Consider the following 20,857-nt stretch of genomic DNA (forward strand, 5'->3'; position numbering starts at 1 on the left):
TGAAGCTGAGAGGGGCAGTGTAGAAACTCCTGGCACCGGTGTTCCTTCTGCCTCGGGGTGAATAGAGGACGTGGTCATGTCCCTCCCTCACTCAGACCTCGGTCTCTTGGAAAGTTTGGTGGAGGTGGATGTCTGCAGGCTTCCCAACTCCATCAATGCTGATGTCTGTTGACCTCAGTGAGAGCAGGGGAAGAGCCCCTGGGAGCCTGCCGCCACCGTGGGGAGGACAGTGAGGTCCTTGCCAAACCGGGCCTTTAATAGGAACTTCGCACCTCACTCACAGCGAGGCTCCAGCCAGAGCAATCTGTTCCTGCCCAGGGCGACTGAGTTCTGTCCCAGGAGTAAGGGCCCACGCCCCCAGCCCACCCAGGGCCCAGCAGGACTCTGCAGGGAGGCCCCTGCCCCATCCTGGCAGCCTGCTGGCAGCTCCCAGGGCTCTTCTAGCAGAGGACACGCTCCCAGTGGGGCAGGGGTCTCACTTCTTCTGTCCCAGATGGGAAAAGGGATGAGAGTATATGGGGGTGAAGGAGAAGTCTTGATAAATGAGCCTCCTGTACTTGCCACCACCCCCAACACCCATGAATATCTGAGACAGGAGAAAGGACCCTGAGCGTGGCTTCTAACCCCACTGGGAGGAGTGTGGCCAGGAAGGCCTCCCAGCCCAGAACCCGAGCACAAAGAAGCTGGGAGCTAAGGAAGAAGAGAGGGTGCAGGAAGATGGGGAGCTGGAGAGGGACAGTGGGGGGGGATGATAAGAAGGACCCGTCAGGGTGACGCTGAGAGTGGGGTGCATGGAGCAGGGGGTGGGTGGTGGGCGCGCCGTTGTGGCTGCCAGGCCTACCTCGCACGGACATCCTCTTGGGGAGGATGGTGACGGCGCCCTCGGCCACCTCCTCCAGGTGCAGCACAGGGGCGATCTTGGAGCCCCAGCTGTCCGAGCCCATCCAGAAGAAGTGGCCAGTCTGGTTGGCCTTCCGTGCCGCCTCCAGCACACGCCTGTGGGGACACGCACCAGCCCAGCCCAGCCGTGTCTGCCCACAGGCTCCCTGCCCTGGCCACACCTGCCCTTCCCCCGGGCTCATTCCTGTCCCCCTCTCAGCCTGTGCCTGGATCCTCCGTCCTGACCCACAGGAGTCCGGGGCCCACAGCCACCCCAGCACCCACGCCTGGACTCCCAGGTCCCCGGGTCCCTGCTGCCCTGATCCACACCTGCCTACAGGCCCACGGCTGCCCTTCACCCACACTGCACCCCTATACCTGCCTGTGCCCTGGGCCCACAGCTGCCTTCTGGCCCAGTGTGGTCTCCCAGACCCATTCCTACCCCTGGGGCTACCTCTGTCCCCGCCAAAACCATGTCTGTTTCCCTCTGGTTGGACCTGCACCATGTCTGACTCAGGTCCCCAGAAACACATCTGCCTATGCTCTGTCCTCTGAGGCTCCCAGACCCACACCCCCTGGCCCTTTGTCACATTTATATCCACTGTCACACACACACACACACCAACACCTGTCCCCCTCTGCACCCCACCTCCTTCTGTGCCAAAAGTCCAGGTGCTTCAAAGAACCACTCCCCACTGCCCTCGCAGATGGATGAAAGGGTGCGGGCAGCCAGGGGCTCCCCACCGCCACCCAGGCCACAGTGACAGTGGTCCTAGTCAAGTCAGGGGCCCTGGAGCCCCGTGCAGGGTCCAGCCCACAACGGCGCTCAGTCATTGCTAATGGATGCTTGAACTAAGAGGCCCCTCAGAGACATCTTCTAGATGGAGAAAAACAAGAAGGACTGGGCAGAATTCCCCGCCATGTATCTCATCCCATGGGGACAGACGGGAGCAGAGAGGAGGCAAACAGCTTGCCCAAGATCACACAGCAAGTGAGAAGCCAGGATACTAGAAACTGGCCAGCCCGTCCCATGGACAAAGCCAGGACAGACGGCGGGGCTTGGGGCTACTGCCGGACCTGTGCAGGAGGTGGCCAGCTGGGGCAGGAAGCCTCAGACTGCCAGGGAGAAACATGTTTCCTCACCCCGGGGCCCACACCTGCCCTCCTCACTAAGGCTGCTGCAGCCCCCGCAGAGCCCCCTAATTGTGGGCAAGGCTGCTCTCAGAACCCACACCGCAGCCCTATTAATACTGCCTGCATCCGGCCAGCCAGAGATGACCAGAGCTCCCAAGGCTCCATCTCTGCAAAGTCACCTGGGTTTATTTTTACCTCTGTTTGCTTCTGAAAATGCATGTGGATTTCCAGCAAGGAGCCCCTCTCCTCACATACCCTGCCCAGCTGCTCAGGGGGTCAGTCTAAGGCCCTTCCCCCCTCCCCTCCTCCCCCCTAGGTGACCCCTGTCTGGGACCCTTGGCCCGGCGCCCTCGTCTCCCCTCCCTGCGTGTGGGTCCGTCAGAGCCACTGAGGAGGCCGCGAGTGGGGTGTGTCCCTGGATGGGGTGGGGGCCCCGAGTAGTGCTGTGCTTTGACATGGGAGTGGGGGCGGGGGTGGAGACTGACTGAAGGGAGGCGAAGAGCTCGGAAGGAGCTCCTCCTGCTCCAGGTGCCAGCTTACCTGTGGCAACAGGGACGCCCAGGGCCAGAGTTTAGGGACCCTGAAAGCTTTGTGGGGACTGGGAGCAGCTCAGGGGTGCCGGTTGGACCCTGAGGACTCCCACACCCTGGGCCTTTGCTGCCTGAGAAACACCCATTAGAGCTGGTGCTTATGGCTTTGGAGGCCTTAATGACCTTCCAGAACATTCCCGCCATCCCTGCTGGCACCCAGCAATATCTCCTGGGAGAGAATCTGTTTTGCTGCAACTCAGGAGTCCAGGATGAGGTCTTTCCAAGTGGGAAAGAGTTTTGGAAAGAAGAGTGGACCCAGCGTGGATGCTGATTAGTAATGGGGAGGGGGCCGCATGGAGGCAGGGTGGACCGGGCTAGCTGGGCTGGGCAGGTGGGCAGGTGGGCCAGCTGTCTGAGGGAGGTGGTCTGGGGAGACCACATCTCCTCTGCAAACACAGGGCGTGACTCCCTGACCAGATTCTCAGCAGGAGCTGTGTCTCCCCCTCAGTCTAGGGAATCAAGGAGGCCAGCCCTTCTTGGCCATGACATCCAGTCTTAAAGAGGTGGAAGGGAGAGAAAGAGCAGGAAGAAGGGAAGTGCATTAGGAAGGGTGCTCAGGGGTCATCTTTTAAGGGCACCTGAGACTCTGACCTGTGACTCAGGACCCGGGGGCAGGTGTGCAGGGAGGCGGACTGCTCCAGGGTGTCTGTACCACATGGTTCTGGCACCTGAGTCCACCTGCCCCCACTCTGCAAATGTGGACACTGAGGTCCAGGGAGGGGATGATACTGCCCACATGAGTGTATGCCCAGATCAGGACTAGAACCACAGCCCAGGCCTCTTCCCACTACTCTGAGCTCGCTGAAGGGAGGACGGAGGGGCTGAGAGACAGCCACCCCTACCTCCTGCCAGCCTCTGCGCCTTCGTTTATGCACATTCCTGCATTCAGTGCTCCAGCAACACTATCAAGCAGGCTTCATTAGCTCCATTTTTTTTTTAAGCAGAAAAGAAGCCCAGAGAGGTTGAGAAACTTGCCTGAGGTCACACAGCTAGTTGGAGGAAGAACAGGAATCCCACCCAGGGGCTCTCACCCCAAGCCCATGGCCTTAGCCCCTCTGTAAAAGGACCCACTAACCATCCTGAGTTGGTAGAATGGATGCAGGAAATGGGAAGGGGAAAGGAAGGGGAGTCCATGAGCCATAGCCTGTGCCCCAGCCAGAGGGTCTCCCCACCACCGCCTCGTTGGGTCACCCCACCTCTCTGGACCCCAGGGTGGGTCAGGCTTGCCCAGGAAGGTCTCCAGCAGGGGTCCCTGGTTCCCCAGTCCTGCCCCACTGCTGCCTGTCCTCACCTGATGTCATCCTCGTTGGCGAAGATGATGACCGCCCTGGCATTTGACGTCTCCAGGAGCCGCCGGATGATCTTGTCGAACTCCCCAGGCTTGGGCTCCCGAGGTATCTTGACGGACTGGGCGATGCACACGCCCCCTGCAGGAAGGGCAGCGGTCGGCCTGGGGCAGACAGGGTCTTCCCCTGAGACTCACACTCCTGGGGGCTACTCACGGTCCCCTGGCCAGACTTGCTCCCAGGTCCCGATCCGGCATGGGCTGTGCAGTCAGAACAGCCACAGTGCAAATTTTGGCTCCACCAAGCTGAGTGACCATGGACACGTCACTTAAGTTCTCTGTGCCTCTCTTTATAAAATAGGTTGCTAGCAAGAAGCAATATAGTATCGGGCTTAAAGCTAGACTGCCTGGGTTCAAATCTCAGTTCTGCTGCTTACTGCTGTGTGATCTCAGGTTAGTTACTGAACTTCTCTGTTGTCTCAAATACATCATCTGTAAAGATAGTAATACCACCTATTTCATAAGGTTGTTATAAAGCTAAGGGAGTTCATGCATATATAGTTAATATCTGCCACACAGTAAGTGCTTAGTAAACATTGGTTCTTTTTTGATGTAACTACCTCATAAGACTTTTTGGAGGCGCAAATCTGAGAATGAGAACAAATTGCCCTCCTTGGGCCATTAGTGCCTCTGGTACCCACATCCACACACACCTACCAGGACCCTTGACCCTGAGCCCCACGTTCACCATCAGGCCCCTGCATAAGGGCAGCGTGCAGGGTCGCTGACTTGTGCCTGCACATCCCAGGCAGTGCTGCTGCAAACCCAGCTACTGCCCATATGCGGGCGTTCCTAAGTTCCCCTCTGGGCACTCACTGGCCACTCAGTATGCAGGCTCTCCAGCTTGCTCCCTGACGCAACAGAGTGCGATGACACCCAGTCTCCCTCCATCTTATTTAGGACCAAATTCCCAGCAGGGAGCTTAGAAGAGCCCAGGAAGGCCATTCTTAAGGGACTGCTTTGGTGGAGGGGCTGGAGGAGCTCTGATTGGGATCAGAAGGTCTTTAGGGGCCTTCTGTCATTCCTTTCTCTCTGGCCACTGCCTACCTGGCTGGATCCTAGGGAAGGGGACCCAAGGCCTGCCTACCTCTCAAGCTCATTCCTCTACAAGAAGCTCCCAAGCCTGCAGGCGCCACCAGGATGCAGTCAACACACCCCGGGATTCACAGCCAGGCTGCGTGGCTCACAGAAACCCTGCACGCACTCTCCACCTCACCCGGGCAGTCCCCGGCCTCAGCTGTGTCTCCCCAGTGCTGGCGGGGGTGCCGGCAGCATTCATGTTAACTCAGTCTCCCCTCATCTCCTGCTACAAAAGCTCCTGTGGACCCATTTTTAGTATCAACTGTATTTGACAGATGAGGAAACTGAGGCTTGGGAAAGAGAAGTGATTTGCCCAAAGCCACACAGTCCCTTGCCCCACTGGGATACAGAGTGGGCCCCCCAGGGAATAGGACGTCCAGCACCTCTGGTGGCAGAGTTAGGGCTCTGTTGATGGAAAAGGTTGAAGGAGTATTCTTGATGAAGGCGGATCCTTTATCTGAGACCATTGCCTTCCTCCGGGTCCCACTCAAGGGCCTCAGCCCAGCTCCATCTCACACAGAATCCTATTGGGTCGCAGCCAAACTACCCACCTTGGCCGGGCACCTGGCTGCCACCCTTGGGCACCCCCGAGCCTCCGTACATCCTCTCAGTCCAGGCCAGGGTCACCTGAGCCTTCTGAGCAGACTCCACGCACCTCTGTGAGGAGGATGGGCTGCAAGGATCCCCAGTGTGGGGGAGACACCACCCCCCTGTTTTACCCAGAGGAAGAGGGGCCAGCACCCAGCTCCGCCCAGGGAGGGCCCTCTACTCAGGGGGGTAGGTGGCAACCAGGGAAGGCTGCCCAAGGGTGGTGGCCCTGAGTTGAGCGGCTGAGTTTTAGTGGCAGGAGGCCTGAGCAGCTGGGGGTGGGGAGAGGGCATGCCGAGGAAACAAGGCGAGCTGAGGAAACGACTCAAGAAGGGGGCTGCTCTGTGCCCGGCACCTGCAAGGCCCGGAGCCACGTGACACAGGCTCACTCTTGCGTCGCCAGGAAATGGGCCCCTGGTTCTGTGTAGCAGGTGAGACAGCCACATCCTCTGTGCCCCACCCTGACCAGCGCCCACCTCCTTTACTTTCTGCCCCTTCCAGGAAGAACAAGAACCTCAGGTCCTAGGATGCCCACAGAGGTGCCAAGCACAGAAGAGCATGGCTAGAGGGGCTCCTGGGGGAGGGAGGGAGTGGGGTCTGGGGGCAGGACCAGGACCCCCCAGTCCCAGCTCACAAAGAGAACCGACGGGAGCCAGTCTCCTGCCCCCAGCGCTGGCCCTGCCCTAACAGCGGCCGGGCAGACACTCAGCTTCCAGCAAAATCCTCCATATGGTTCCTTTCCAGTTAGAAAGTGGGCCAATCGCTACACTTCTCCCCCCATCTAGGGAGACAGATGGACAAGAGGAGGAGGCTGGACAGGGGGTTAGGACGAGCCACCTGGCTCCAGGAGGGAGGAGGGGGCCAGAGGGCAGAGGGGAGGGAGGCAGAGAGTGGGAGCAATTGTTCTCAAAGAGGCAGAGACTCTTAGGTTCAGTCACATTTCTGGGTGATGCTCCCCTAAGAGGGTCCACCCCGCGGTACATGTTGCAGGCTTCATTTAGCTTCTTCGAAAGAAGATTCAGGTGACCACAGTCTGGTCAGCAAGTCACAAGGTACTCAAGATGAGAGAGAGTCTAAGCGGGAAGCAATGTTCTTACAACTGCAAGAGTTGGGGGACTTGAGGGGAGTCTGGGAAGTTTCAAATAGAGAGTAACACTGAATGTTGATAGTGTCTAGTGCCTTTGAATATTACGCTGCACATTTTGCATAGATTCACCCATCTGAAGTCAATATCATCAGCACAACTCCAGCTTATTTATTTATTTTTGGCCACACCATGTGGTCTATGAGACCTTATTTTCCCAACTAGGGAACAAATCTGCACCCCCTGCATTGGAAGTGCAGAGTCTTGGCCACTGGGCTGCGAGGGAAGGCCAGCACAGTTCCAGTTTAGAGATGAGGACGCTGAGGCACAGAGCGGCTGAGTGGCTCCCCTAGGTCACACAGTCATGCAGAGAGCAGGGTTTCAGTGCGGGCCAGCTGCCTCCAGAGGCCACCCTCTCACCCAGTCCAGTGCCACGACCGGCCACCAAGGCCAGGGGGCACCTAGGGCCCATGCACATGTCTGGGCGCAGGGCCTGCCCTGGGGTAAGTACCCAGTGGTGTCACTGGCCCCACAAGGAGGAACCAAGCACCCTCTGGGCCCCTTGGTGTCACTGCCTGATTGTCAGTTTGGCTGCTCAGGGGACTGCAGCACAGGACCAAGGCTCTCCCAGGGTGACACAAGCTTCCAGGAGTAAGTAGCACAGTATCTGGCTCCACAGTGCTCCTGTCCCCTGCCACAGCCAGAGAGGACTGCGGTGGTGCAAGAGGGACCCACATTTACTGAGCACCCACTGCCTGCCTGGCACTCACTGAGTGTCTGGGGCAGGTGCTAATAGCCCCATCTTACAGATGCAGAAACTGAGGCTCGGAGGCACTAAGTAGCCTGATGGAGGTCACACAGCCAGCTGGTGGGTCTGTAATCCCGGTCTGTGTCAAGAGCCTCCCTTGGGCAGAGGAAGGAAAGGCTCCAGTCGCTGGGTCTCTGTTAGCCCCACCCACTGCAACCCGTCCCCACTTCTGGGAAGACCCCAAGTCCTACACCAACCACATCAGTCCTCCTGTATCCAGCCCTTGCTTCTGAAGCCCCATCACTGTGGAGACCATGGCTAGCACACCCCTGGGAAGTCCTCTCCAAACCCTTCTACCATGGTGGGGGCAATTTTTTGCACCCCCACTCCTTTGTCCCATGGTCTCTCTCCTTGGATAAAATAAGAATCCATGAGTCTGTACTGAGAGCAAATGTAATAAAATTAAATCCAAGCAGCAAGGAACGCGCCCAAGTCCTATCTCTGCACAGAGGCTGCAACACTTCACCTCTCCCAGGCTCCAGGAACAGGATCATAAAAAGAGGGGTATGGAGGAGTCTGGTGCTCCCCATGGCCCACTTAGGCCCTTCTGGGTCACCCTTGGCAAGCCCCTCACCCCACACACAGCCCCAGCCCCATGGCAGGCACCAGTTGCCCTGTGCCAGCTGCAAGCTCCACCGTCTGCCCAGCCAGTGCCTCCACGCAGGGCCAGGGGCAGGAAGCCACAAGCTCATGCCAGGAGCTTCTGAGCGCAAGGGAGCAGTCAGGACCTTGGAGAGCTCCCGGCCCAAGCACTCAGGGAGCGAGGAGACTGAAGGCAGCCTGAGCCAGGGAGTCTAGAACCCTACAAGCCAGCACATCCCCTTCCACATTCTTCCCAGAGAAACTCGCACACGGGCGCAAGGAGATACGCCCAAAGATGATCACTGCAGCACTGTTTGAAACAGTGAAAACATGGAAACTACCTAAATATTTTCCAAAAGAAGATTGGAATATTATGTAGTTAAGATATATAAAACAGCTCTCATGACAAAACCCTGAAAATGCAAAGTTGACTGATAAAGCAAGGTGCACCACTCTCTGTCCCTTTCTTGTGGAAATTAAAGGCCACATATAGTACAATGTCTTATATATGGACACACGCATAGATATGAGCAAAAGCTCCAAGAGGGCAGGAGATTTTCCGTTGTACACACTACGATCTCCCCAGTGTCTGGCACACACTAGTTCTCCATAAATGCTTGCTGAACGACTGAGACAAGAAGGGACCCCAGCCCCTGCAGGGTGTGGGCACCTCAAGGGAGGCAGGGATGGAACAAGACTGAGGGCTCCATAGGAGGGCTCCCAGGCATGATCCCTGTTTTATTTCTTGGAAATAATCAGAAGCCAATATGGCAACATGTAAATGCTTGGTAAATGTGCACCTCAGGACCCAAGGCAGACCAGACGTGCAGACACAGTGACAGAGAAGGCAGCCTAGTCCCCACAGGTGCCATCCCGAGCCTCTGTTCATCCACGACACGGGGCCACCTGGCCACTCCCGGGCCAGAGGCCTCCACGGGACGCTGCGGGGAAGGCACATGGGGCCGCCTTCCCACGGCCTGCCCTCCCGGTTCTGAAATCCCGCCTCCCACTGAGGACAGGCTCTCTCCTGGCCAGCCCTCCCCTGGCGCTGGAACCCTGCACCTCCGCCAGGCTCCACACGCCTGCCCTGACTTGAACGTGATGTGGAAGTTCCACTAGTGAAACCTGACACGGGTTTCCTGTTGTATTTTGTGGTCCCTGTGCCCTTTCTATTTGTGGTCTGGTGACCTTTCCCGGTATTCTTTGGGTCCAGCTGATATATCTGTGTTGTGTCTACCTCCCACTGCGCTCCTAATGCCCCAGGGGAGGTGGGTTACACAGTCTGATCACTGTCTGACTCACCAGGCTCAGCTCCCTTCTTTTCTGGGCACCTCCCTGCCCCCACGGGATGGGACTCTCTCTACTCACCCATCTGAATAAGTCCTCCCCAGTCTCTCCAAGCAGCCCCCAGACCCCCTGCCTTCAGGGCCTGCCAACTTGTGGACAACCCTGGTGGCCCAGAGAAGGCAGAAAGAAGGGGCCTCCCCCCAGAGTGGCCTGCTTCTGCCCAGGCTCACCCAGGTATGGGGCAGCTGAGGACCCGGGCTCCCCTGTGCCTCTGCAGCGCCGTCCATCACATCCTCCAGGCTTGGGAATCCTCTCACCGCCCCCTCTTCCTTCCTTATCTCACTCACCAGGAGGCCCGCCCCTGCCAGGAAGCAGTAAAACAGCCAGCCCATAGGCAGTGGGCAGCGAGATGACTGAGACATGTACCATGCCCACAGATCCCAGGGGACTCAGCACCTGTGCCCTCCTGCTCTGGCACCCGAGGGTGCCATTCCACAAGCCAGGCTGCTCCCTCATCCCAAACAGCACCACAGGCTCTGGGCTCCAGACTAGGCTGGGCAAAAACCCCCTCCAGGGAGTCGAGAAACTTCCCTGCAGCCCAACAGCACAGGAGCCCAGGGACACTGGGCTCGTCTCCTCTCTCTGTCTCTCCCTTTCTTTTTCTGGCCTTTCAAATTTAAAATTGGAGAAAAACAATGAGAGACCAACGCTAGGAAACCAAGTGGAAAAAATCTACATTAAGGCAAAATGTGAAGGCAGCAAATTACAACACAGAGAAAACGGGGGTTGTTAAACAACCCAAGGAGGGGGTCCCCTCCTCAGCTTCCCTGGGTTCCTGGCAGAGAGAGAGGTAAGGGGAAAGGCAGGAGGGAGGCTGGGGGAGACCCTGGACTATATGGGGTCACACAGTCACACACACACAGACATACACACACAGACGCACACGGAGTTCTTCCCCCCAGCCCCCCTTCTCTCTTCTCCCCCGCCCTCTCCAAAGTCAGACCCCCTCCCTACACCTGCTCTCAGGAGAGGGAGCTCTTCAGAGGCATCAGTGACCAACATCGTGTTGCTTTTGCTTTCAACCAGGAACGAAGCCCTGGTCTAAGGAAACGGAGCCGTGCAGCAGATTCCAGGAAGCAGAGCTGTGGCTGAAAGGGCATCTGAGGTCGGGGAGACGTCCAGGCCCTGGAGAAGCCCCCTAACCCGTGGCTGTCCAGTGGGGCTGGGGCTGGGGGCAGGCAGCGAGGTGCGGCTCTGGCTCCAGCCAGGGCTCGAGGGCTCTCCCGGGTGGGGGGCGGGGGGTGAGCCTGGCTCACGACCAGCACCCCTTTCTGCTCCCACTGCCAGCCCTTCTCCCCACCACCACTCCAGCCTCCTTCCTCTCACAGTGTGTGTGTGTGTGTGTGTGTGCGTGTGCATGTGAGTGCACACGTGTGCATGTGTACAAGTGGCATGCAAGGCCCACATCTCCCCCTCAGGTCTGGTCCCAACAAAACCCGCCATCTGACCACATCAGGCCTTCCTCTGCAGGGGCCGCCCCCTCAGTCCGCTTCCCTCGCTCATCTTACCTCCTCCCCGTCTGTCTCTGCTCCGGCCCTCATGGTGCCCAGCACACACGCTGCGCTTGCTTGCGACAGGCCATGACCCACGCTTGCCAGATGAATGGGCCACTGAGCACCCGACTACAGGGATGGGAGGGCCAGCAGGCCAGGAGCTGCTGGCACCGGCCTGGGGGCGGAGGCGCTGCAGGAATCTGAAGTGGCCACCTGCTCAAACCTGCCCACTTCCTCTAGGAACCTCCCTGACCCCTGCAGCCCACTGTGACCTCCCCTCTGAGCACCACCTGGTCACACGGAGTGCCCGGATGTCTACGTGTCTACCGGCACTGGGCAGCCACGTTGTGCCAGGCTCTGGGCTGCAAAGGTCATCCAGGCACAGGGCCTACCCTGTAGTACGCACTGGCAAGTTCCAAGCCCACGTGGGCGTCAGGCAAACTGGGACCTCTCTCTCAGTCCTGCCTTCTGCCAGGAATTTACCTTTCCACCTGGATGCAAATTCCTTGTTATGAGTGCTCAAGAAATGCACGTGCAGAAGAACAAGTGGAGAAGTATAGGATAGCTGTGCAAACTGGCAGGGCTCCAAAGGCCCAGGACGAAAGACAGCTGGGCCAGTAGACAGGGCCGGGGAGGGCAGGGCAACTCCAGCCCAAAGGGACACGGTGGGCTCACTAGGAGAGATTTGGCCGGAGCCAGGAAGACCCAGGTACCAAGGGACAATGACCCCGCTTTCCCACCTGCAGGGTCCCCATGATGCTCCCCACCAAAGGTCCGTACAAAGCATGGCTCTCACACCTGCTCTCAGCTTCCTCTTCCCCGCCATTGTGAGACAAAAGGGAAGTCCACTCCGCTGCTTCCTGGCTGTGTGACTGCTCTTTTGCGGTTTGCTTGTTTTCGGCTGTGCTGGGTCTTTATTGCGGTGCACAGGCTCAGTGGTAGCGGTGTGTGGGCATAGTCGCCCCAAGGCATGTGGGATCTTGGTTTCCCAACCAGGAATCGAACCTGTGTCCCCTGCACTGGAGGGCAGATTCTTAGCCACTGGACCACCAGGGAAGACCTTGGCTGTGTGACTTCGGACAAGTTACTTAGCCTCTCTGAGCATCAAGCTTACCATCAGTAAAATAGGGCAGGACTTAAAAAAACTCCACCTGGTGGGGCTAGAGTGAGGGTCAAATGGTATTTGTGAAAGCCTGGGTCAGCCTCCGGGAGCCAAAGCCTCTGGGGAGTGAGCGAGTCCTAGTGGGGATGGGGCTGCAAAGGCGAGGGCCAGGGACCTCGTCAGGACCCAGGGCTGTGAGGATGCTCTGGGGGCCAGAGACACCAGGCGACACTGACCACTGTTTGCAGGGACAGAACCTGCTGGGCAGAATCCGCGGCCCGAGCCTAGAGGCCCAGGGACTGTCCAAGGCAGGACACACATCCCTCCTTTCCCGAACACTCTCAGTTCATCTCCCCACCCCGCCCATACACGTGGTAACACACACCCTCACAAAGTCACAAGCCACACATCACTGCCACCCCACACAAGATCACAGCAACACAAGCTCACACAGTAACCACACCGCCTCACACAACCACACTCACCACACCCAACCTCCGCAAGTCACACCCTACACACAGCCACAGACCCAGACACGCAGGTTAGCTGCCCACACCTCCTTGGAGCCACCAGCCAACTCTTAGCACCATCAACACCTCACCTTTGCTACCGGTGCACGGGGGCCTGGCTGGGGGTGCTGGCAGGGGCTGGGGTGGCCCCTGGGGGAGGGGGACAGCAACTGTCACCCAGCAACTACCCGCCCGGCCGCCTCAGTGCCCGGCTCTGGAAGAAACCCGCATCTTCCCTCTGCAAGCAGGCCGTCCACTCACGCCCACCTGCCCCTGGGGAGACCCGGGCTGGACCTGCGGGTGCAGGGTCACCGCCATCAGAGAGCCAGCGTGTTGTGACACGGGGGCCAAGGCTGGGCACAGAGAGGCCCTTGTCCCACGTCTGGCCCCTATGTGATGATGAGAGCCAAGTCACCCAGCCTCTCTGAACCTCTCTGAACCTCTGAATCTGTAAAATGGGACGGCATGCTCGCCACCCTCCAGATGTGTCAGGGGTGTTGTGAGGATTAAAGGGATCACCCATGGACAGCCCGGCCCCTGGGGGGATATTTTGGGGACCGGGAAGAGGCAGGCTGCAGGGGGACCAGCCAGGGCAGCTGTGGGGCTCAGACCCCTCGAGCTGAGCGCTGCCGCCCCCTCCCTGGGAGGCTGCTGGGCAGCAAGGGCTGTTCAGAGCTGCATTATTCATGGTGCGCAGCTCTGAGCAGAGGGAAATTTGCTGAGTGATCGACCTAATATCTTAACACAAACCCATTTAGGCAAAACACCTTTGAAGCGAGAAAAGCTGGGAGTAAAAAGAGAGAGAGAGAGAGAAGGAAGCGAAGGTGTTTGGAGGCAGGAGGTAGAGGGGGAGGCTGTTGGGGAAGGCACGGGAGGTGTCTGGTTCCAGCCCCGGCCCGCTCCAGGCCACCCGCTAGGAGACCCCTGCCCCAACCCAGCCCCCTAGGGCCCACCTTCCTCTACTCTCAGTGGCCATCCTGGGCATTCTTCTTGTTTTATATACAATAATAATTAATTTTTTAATATTTATGTATCTGGCCGTGTTCTTTGGAAGGAATGATGCTAAAGCTGAAACTCCAGTACTTTGGCCACCTGATGCGAAGAGTTGACTCATTGGAAAAGACTCTGATGCTGGGAGGGATTGGGGGCAGGAGGAGAAGGGGACGACAGAGGATGAGATGGCTGGATGGCATCACTGACTCGATGGACGTGAGTCTGGGTGAACTCCGGGAGTTGGTGATGGACAGGGAGGCCTGGTGTGCTGGGATTCATGGGGTCACAGAGTCGGACATGACTGAGCGACTGAACTGAACTGAACTGAAGTCTTCAGTTGCGGCATGCAGGATCTAGTTCCCCGACCAGAGATCAAACCCGGGGCCCCCTACTTTGGGAGCATGGAGTCGTAGCCACTGGATCACCAGGGAAGTCCCCAGCTATTCTGAGTTCCTAATACTGAGGAATTCCCCAGTATTCCTCAGCTGAGGGAATCCCACCGACTTCTCAGAGTTGGTTCAGAGAGGGAAAGGAGTCTGCCCAAGCTTCACATCGCAAGTTGGGCTGGTCAGCAGTCATTCAGACCCAGCACTGCTGAGCACCAGTTCAGAGTCCTCTGTTGAAAAACCCCTTTCAGAACAAGACCCCCAGCTCCATCGATACACCTGGAGGGTGAAGTCACAGAGCAGCTTTTCAGCCCCTTCCCTGGCCTCACAACTCCCCACTCTACAGCGAGACCACTTTCTCCGAGGCAACTTGAACGTCCCTACCCTGGAGCCTTGGCTGGTCCCCCTGCAGGAAAATCCCCCGTCTGCTTTCGCACCTGCCCAGCCCTGCCTCGGAGCTCCGCTTCTCCACCTCTCCCCCACGAAACACCCCAGATGCTCCCGCAGTGGGGATGTGCTGCCGCCCACCCAGGCTCTCACCACACCCCTCTCCCCTGGAACTGCCATCCTCTGCCTAGGCTTCTGGTTTAGTAACTCCTGCGCTTTAAGGCATGAGGGCTGGAGGCAGGTTGCCTGAGTTCGGATCCTGCTCTGCTGCTTCTTAGCTGTGACTCTGGACAAGTTACTCACCTCTCTCAGCTTCATCTCCTCATAGTAAAGCATGAAGAAAAACTCAATTAATATATGTAACAGTGCCCAGCACACAGCTACTCAATAAACGTTTGCTCTTGTAACACTTGATCATTTTCTCCATCAGCCCATAAACCCCTTCAAGGGCAGACTGTGTTTTTGTCTTTCCTTACTCCCTGGTTTCCAGCATAGCAAGTGTTCAGTGTTGGTTGAACCGACTCTAGTTTCTGGCAATGTTGTCTGCCTGGCCTCTTCACCCCAGACCCCTTGGGAAGAGAAGCCGGCTCTGGGCTGGTGGTAGGGACATCTGTTGAGAGGCAGGGGCATGCAGAAGATGACCTCTGGCCAGCTCCAGCCTGGTAGCCGGGCCTGCGGTTTGGCGGGAGAGCAACAGGAGGCTGCAGACTGGGATGAAATATTTAGGAGCCCACATCCCCAGGAAGTGGAAACTGACAAGCAAAATGAAATGTTGAGATGTAATTACCCAGGCAGGCCAAGTATGTCTCCCCGCCGGCGGCAGGCCCTCCCAAGGTGCCCCAAGCAGGCACTGGGTAATGAAGTCCTCCTGGACCTTCCCACACCAGGCCTTGCCCCCTCCCCAACAGGAGCCTGACTCGGGCTCTTCAAGCCGACCCTTCTGATGGCAGAACAGCAGGATGTGGAAGGAACGGGGGGCTGAGCCCAGCCTCAGCTCTGGATGTACCCTGGGTGAGGCTCCAGCTTCCTCAGCCAAAAAACGGGGCTGCTGACCCCTCGACTGGGAAGAAGGACAGACAGTTGGTGTGAGTGTGCCCCTGAGACTGGCCGTGGTGGAGGGGTGTGGCGAGGACAGAGCAGACCCCAGCCGGCCCTGTGGACCATCGGAGGCTCTCCTTAGGCTCTGAGCTGCCTGTGACTCGGGTTAGCAAGAGCTCATGGACAAAGGTCAGGGCCAGAGGCCCAGATGTGACCCTGAGCTGGAGAAGTGCTCACCCCACCCTCCCCAAAACCTGTCCCAGGCTCTCCTGATGATGTTGGGGAAAAGCTTGGAGCCCCACAGCCTGCGAGCTTGCTTGGCCAGATCTGGGAGTGGGGAGACAGGGACCAGGGAGGGATGGAAAGGGGACTCCAAGCCTGGATCCCGGGAGCAGCCCTAAAGGGGGTCTCAGGAAGGCACCTGGGGAGGGGATGTGGGGATGGGTGCTCGGCTGATCTTGCCCTCTCTGTGGAACACCAGAGCTGGGGCAGAGGACTCAACAGTCTACCGATTTTTCTCAATAGGCCTTTGGGGCTAGACATTTTTCAGAGTAAGAGATGGTCCCGTGTTGCAATACAAAAGGACATCCTGGGACTCTGGGCACTAAGTATGAGAGGGGACTTGAGCCACTGTGATATTTACACTGACATTTAAACACACCCCAGGCACTCTGGCCAGGGTGGGACCGCCTACAGTTGAGAGGTCCTTTCTAAAATCTAAACCAGAGCCCAGAGAGGCTCGTGACCTGCTCAAGGCAGTCAAAGAGATGCCGTGCTGGCCCCTCTCCAGGCTGCCTCCACATCCTGGGGACAGGTCCAGCGTCACCTGAGGCAGCAGCCAGCTGATCTCTCAGGCTCGAATCCCCTGTGCCCCATCCCTGACTCCTGTGGACACCACCTGACCAGACCAGAGCCCCAGGCCAGCATGACAACCTCAGCCTGCCCAGCCAGATCACCCACCACCCCACCAAAGCCCATCCCACCCCAGCATGCCCTTCCCTCCCACCTTCACTGGCTCTCACCTCACCTCCCTTGGGTCCCGAAGCCCTGTGGCCTCATCTTCCATGCTCCCTGCCTCCAACAGGACCTGCAGTTCCCAACACCAGACTGTCCCCTCTGCTTTATGCCCAATTCCCCTTCCCAGACTCCTTCAAGTCAGCTCCTGTCAGTTCTTGAAGATTCAGCTCAGGTCTCCTCCTCCAGGAAGTCTTCATAGGTGTCCCCAGGCTCCTTCTCTGCTGGGTGCCCGTAACCATCCCAATAACTCAGGTACTGCATGTAGCACAGGGAAGGGAAATTTTTGGACTAGATGCCTCCAGGGAGTGGCCACTGCCGGGCACACTTCCTGGCCCACTGCTGGGCCCACTGCTGAGCACAGAGCATCCACTGATTCAGCAATGATTTACTAAGGTCCTCCCAGTGCCTGGTGCTGCCCTGGATGCTGTGGGGACAGCCATGAATAGGACAGATGAGAATCCTGCCCTTGGGAAGCTGACTTCCGTCTATGAATTAGACCACAGCTGCTGAAGAATAAATGAATGAATGTACAAATGAGCAAACGGACTAACTAGGAGCTGGCCTATGTGCAGAAGGCCTCGTACCCCGTCTCCAGCTCCTGCCCCTCTGCCCTCCTTTCCCTGGTTCCCCACCCAGTCCCCTGCCCCCTCCCCCTCACACACACGAGTCCATGGCCTGCGCATTCTGGCAACACTGTTCAGTCAAGCAATGTCTGCACCTATTCTCTCATTAGCCTCTCCCAGTCAGCCCACGACTTAGGCGCTGTGACCATGATACAGAGGAGGAAACCGAGCCCCATAAGCCAGAGCCTGGTCCCGAATGCCTCCCTTTCTCCAACCCATCCACTCCCTCTCCCCTGCCTTTGTGTGTGTCTCTCTCCCAGTTTCTAGGGTGTCTGGCAAGTTGCCACCTCTCTCTGAGCCTGTTTCCCTGACTTAAAACAGGGCAGGCAGAGCGGTTTTGAGAGATGGGAAACAGAGCCTGTTCCCCTCCCCTCACCCCACCCACAGCCCCTACTGCGTCCCGCCCACCCACTCTATCCCCTTCCCCCTCCCTCCCTCCTCTCTCCTCTCACTTGTCACTTTGTCCTGCTTCTTCCCCCATCCCAAGGCCTCCCTTGAGCCCCAAGACGTCTGCAAGATGGTTGTTAGCTTTCCTCTGGCTCATTAAAAATGAGAATTTGCATAGAATATCCATATGATCACTCTGTCTACAGCAAAACGGGGCACAGATGTAACACACCATGCGAGTCAGGGAGAACGAGGATGATGGTCACAAGCGGTGGGGAGCAGCCAACCAGGAAAAGGCCAAGTGCTCACCCTGGGGGTCTGAGGCCACAGAGGCAGCCCCTCACCCCTCCAGCCCTTTCTTAGCCTTTCTGATGGCTAATCCACCCATTTTTGTCATACAATAACCAGCACAGTAAGGAATGCAATTACCCCCATTTAACAGATGGAGAAACTTAGAGCCAAAGAATGGTGGCTTCTCCAGACCCACGGCAAATCCATGGAAGGCCTGGGGGTCCGCATTGTCTGCCATGAGGTGGCCCACCCACCTTATTGTCAGGAATGCAGCCCCCTCCTCACTCTCAGAAGGAAGGCATCATGAAGAACCAAGTTGAGTCACTCAGCTCCCCTACCCAGAGTACCCTGCTGCTCCTCTGGGACAGGCCCACGGTTCTTCAAGGCTCTCCTCTTACCAGTCGCTCTTCAAGGAAGCTCCCCTTCCCCCTTCCCCCAGTTACCTTTCTGCACCCCCCACCCCACCCCCCAACCCTGTACAAGAACAATTTGGCCAGATGCAAAGATTTTTGGAAACAACTGCTTCCAGACCTCATCCCAGCTATATAACTGCATTCAGATCTGCCTCATCACAAAAAGGATTCACAGCAATGCCCAGAAATAAACATATTTGGCTAAAAGAGGAGTTTATAACAAAACTGAGGGAAGGGACCAGCACTTTACAGATGAGACTCCGAGCAGCATCCAGGGATTGGCCATTCTTGGGGACCCGAGCCAACCAGGGCTTCCCCGGGGCTGGTGCTGGCGCTGTCCGTGGTGCTGAATCCAGGGGCACCTGGGCCATTCTCCTCCCCTCTGCCCACACACAACCTGGGAGCAAGACGTGTGGGCTAGTGCTTCATGCTTCACAACATACCCTAGACCTGTCCCTTCTCACCACTGCCACTTCTTGGTCATCACGTCTCGCCTGGAGGACAGCAGTATCCTCCTCACTGGCCTTCTTGCCTCAGGCCCACAGTCTCTTCCCTATCCCTTCTCACCACTGCCACTTCTTGGTCATCACGTCTCGCCTGGAGGACAGCAGTATCCTTCTCACTGGCCTTCTTGCCTCAGGCCCAGAGTCTCTTCCCTACACAATGGCCAGAGGAATCCTAGTAAACCCAAGCCCATCCACATCTCTTCTCTGTTCACAGCCCTCCCACGGCTCCCATCTCACTCAAATCAAAAGCCAAACACCTCAGAAAGGCCAGGAGGCCCCCCATGATCTTCCCCTCCTCTTCCACTTCTCTGCCCCTCACTCACTCTGCTCTTGCCACTTGGCTATCCTCCAAGTACCAGGAAGGCTCTCAGGGCCTTTGCACTTGTGAGTAGCCCTCCCTGGGTCACTCTTCCCACACATCTCTGCGTGGCTCACTCCCTCACTGTATTTAAGGCTCTGCCCAAAGTTCACCTCTGCAGAAAAGCCTTCCTTGACCACCCCATGACAGTCTCCCTTTCCTGCCCCCTCTGTCTACTTATGCGGCTTTCTTCTTCTTTATGGCAATGCCCATCAGCTCTTATCTGAAAGTCTATTATATGGTGGAGCCTTTGCTTGTTTACAATAAGTTGCCTCTATCCCTGTCCCCAAAAGTGAGCTCACAAGATCAGGGATCCTCATCTCTTTAGTCCACTGCTGTATCCCCCATGTCCTGGCTCAATGCCCAGCACACAGTAGGGTCTCAATAAATATCTTTCCAGCAAATGAATAAATTACTGCATAGAAATGAGGGGTGAAAGGGCTGAAGAAGTGCCCCCACTGCCCTCCTCGCCAGCCACATCCCCGCAGAGCAGGCTCTATGATCTGGAGGCCTGGACTCCCTTCTTCTGAGTCCTCGAAAACCCCAGGAGCCTGAGGGAAGCCATCACTAAAAAGAGGATGCGTTCCTCCCAACCTCCAGGCCCTGTGACACCCACTTTTAGACAGAGCCCCTCGCAGGCTCATCCACAGCCACATGTGACTCAGTAACTCCCATCACACTCACATTCCGCATCACAGAAGCTGCTCCCACCCCCCACCCCCACTCCTTCCCTGGTCCTGAGAGAACCTCTGGCCTGTGTGTGTTGAGGGGGTGGGGTCGTCCTCTGAGGTCCGTCCATCTGACTGACCCAGCAGTGCTTCCCGGGAGAAGCTGGATGAGACATCATCGAAAGGACGGCCCCTCCCTCCTTCCTTCCCTTGGGCTCTGGAGTCACACAGACCTGAATGCAAATCTCTGCCTCTGACACGCTGCGAAGGCCAGCCTGCAGGCAGCCTGGGCCTTGGCCACTTCCTCAATAAAACAGGGACAATTCTCAGGGCGCCTGTGTAGGGGCTGGGGCCAGGGCCCAGCAGCTGCAGTGGTTAATGAAATGCTCCCTGGAAAATTGCATATTAAAACACAAGGAGGTCCAGCAGGCTTCACACAGGCCAGGCTGCGCTGGCTGAGGGGCCGGCACAAGAGGCAGCGCCTGGGGCTCAGAGGCTCTGGGAAGAGGGCGGGGTGGATGACACAGGGTAACAAGGGGGAAAAGTAGCTGCAGACATCCCTCCGTGTGTCCACGACAGGCACGTGCCCACTGAAGAAGGTGCGCAGCCCCTGCCTGGTCTCACAAAGAACTGGAAAGCTCAGGGAGAGGCAGTGACTTGTCTAAGGTCACACAGGAGTAGGGGGTGACGCTGAGACCAGAGCCCTCCTGGGACACTCAGCAGCCCCTGAAGAAGGAGCCTCCGGACAGGAGGGAAGGAAGCCATGAGCTCACAGTGTCCCAGGGCTGCAGGGAAATGGGGGCTAGGGCTTGCTTTGATGACACCCCTAAGAAGCCCAGAGTAGGGGGCTGGGAGTTAACTGGGACCTCAGATAGGAAAACAGGCTCAACCTCAGTAGTCAGCAAGGAGGTCAAGAGGGCTTTCTGGAAGTCAAGGCCCAAACTGGGTCAGTTGAGTTCAGTTCAGCCACCCAGTCGTGTCTGACTCTTTGCGACCCCATGAATCGCAGCACGCCAGGCCTCCCTGTCCATCACCAACTCCCGGAGTTCACTCACACTCACGTCCATCAAGTCGGAGATGCCATCCATCTCATCCTCTGTCATTCCCTTTTCCTCCTGCCCCCAATCCCTCCCGCATCAGTCTTTTCCAATGAGTCAACTCTTCACATGAGGTGGCCAAAGTACTGGAGTTTCAGCTTTAGCATCATTCCCTCCAAAGAAATCCCAGGGCTGATCTCCTTCAGAATGGA

General features: G+C 57.5%; 1 protein-coding gene across 3 annotated transcripts in view; it reads right to left on the reverse strand.

The window, feature by feature from the left end:
• The window catches only part of GRM4 (glutamate metabotropic receptor 4), a 114,624-nt gene that overhangs the window by 33,842 nt on the left and 59,925 nt on the right, over nt 1-20,857 (reverse strand). For all 3 annotated transcript variants that reach the window (XM_070777845.1, XM_070777844.1, XM_070777843.1), the window contains exons 4-5: nt 3,895-4,030; nt 842-996 (exon numbers count right to left, since the gene is read on the reverse strand). In XM_070777845.1, coding sequence (XP_070633946.1) covers nt 842-996; nt 3,895-4,030 — 291 coding nt within the window. The remainder of the gene's footprint in view (nt 1-841; nt 997-3,894; nt 4,031-20,857) is intronic.

The sequence above is a fragment of the Bos indicus genome, chromosome 23, assembly GCF_029378745.1.
Source record: "Bos indicus isolate NIAB-ARS_2022 breed Sahiwal x Tharparkar chromosome 23, NIAB-ARS_B.indTharparkar_mat_pri_1.0, whole genome shotgun sequence".
Classification (NCBI taxonomy): Eukaryota; Metazoa; Chordata; class Mammalia; order Artiodactyla; family Bovidae; genus Bos; species Bos indicus.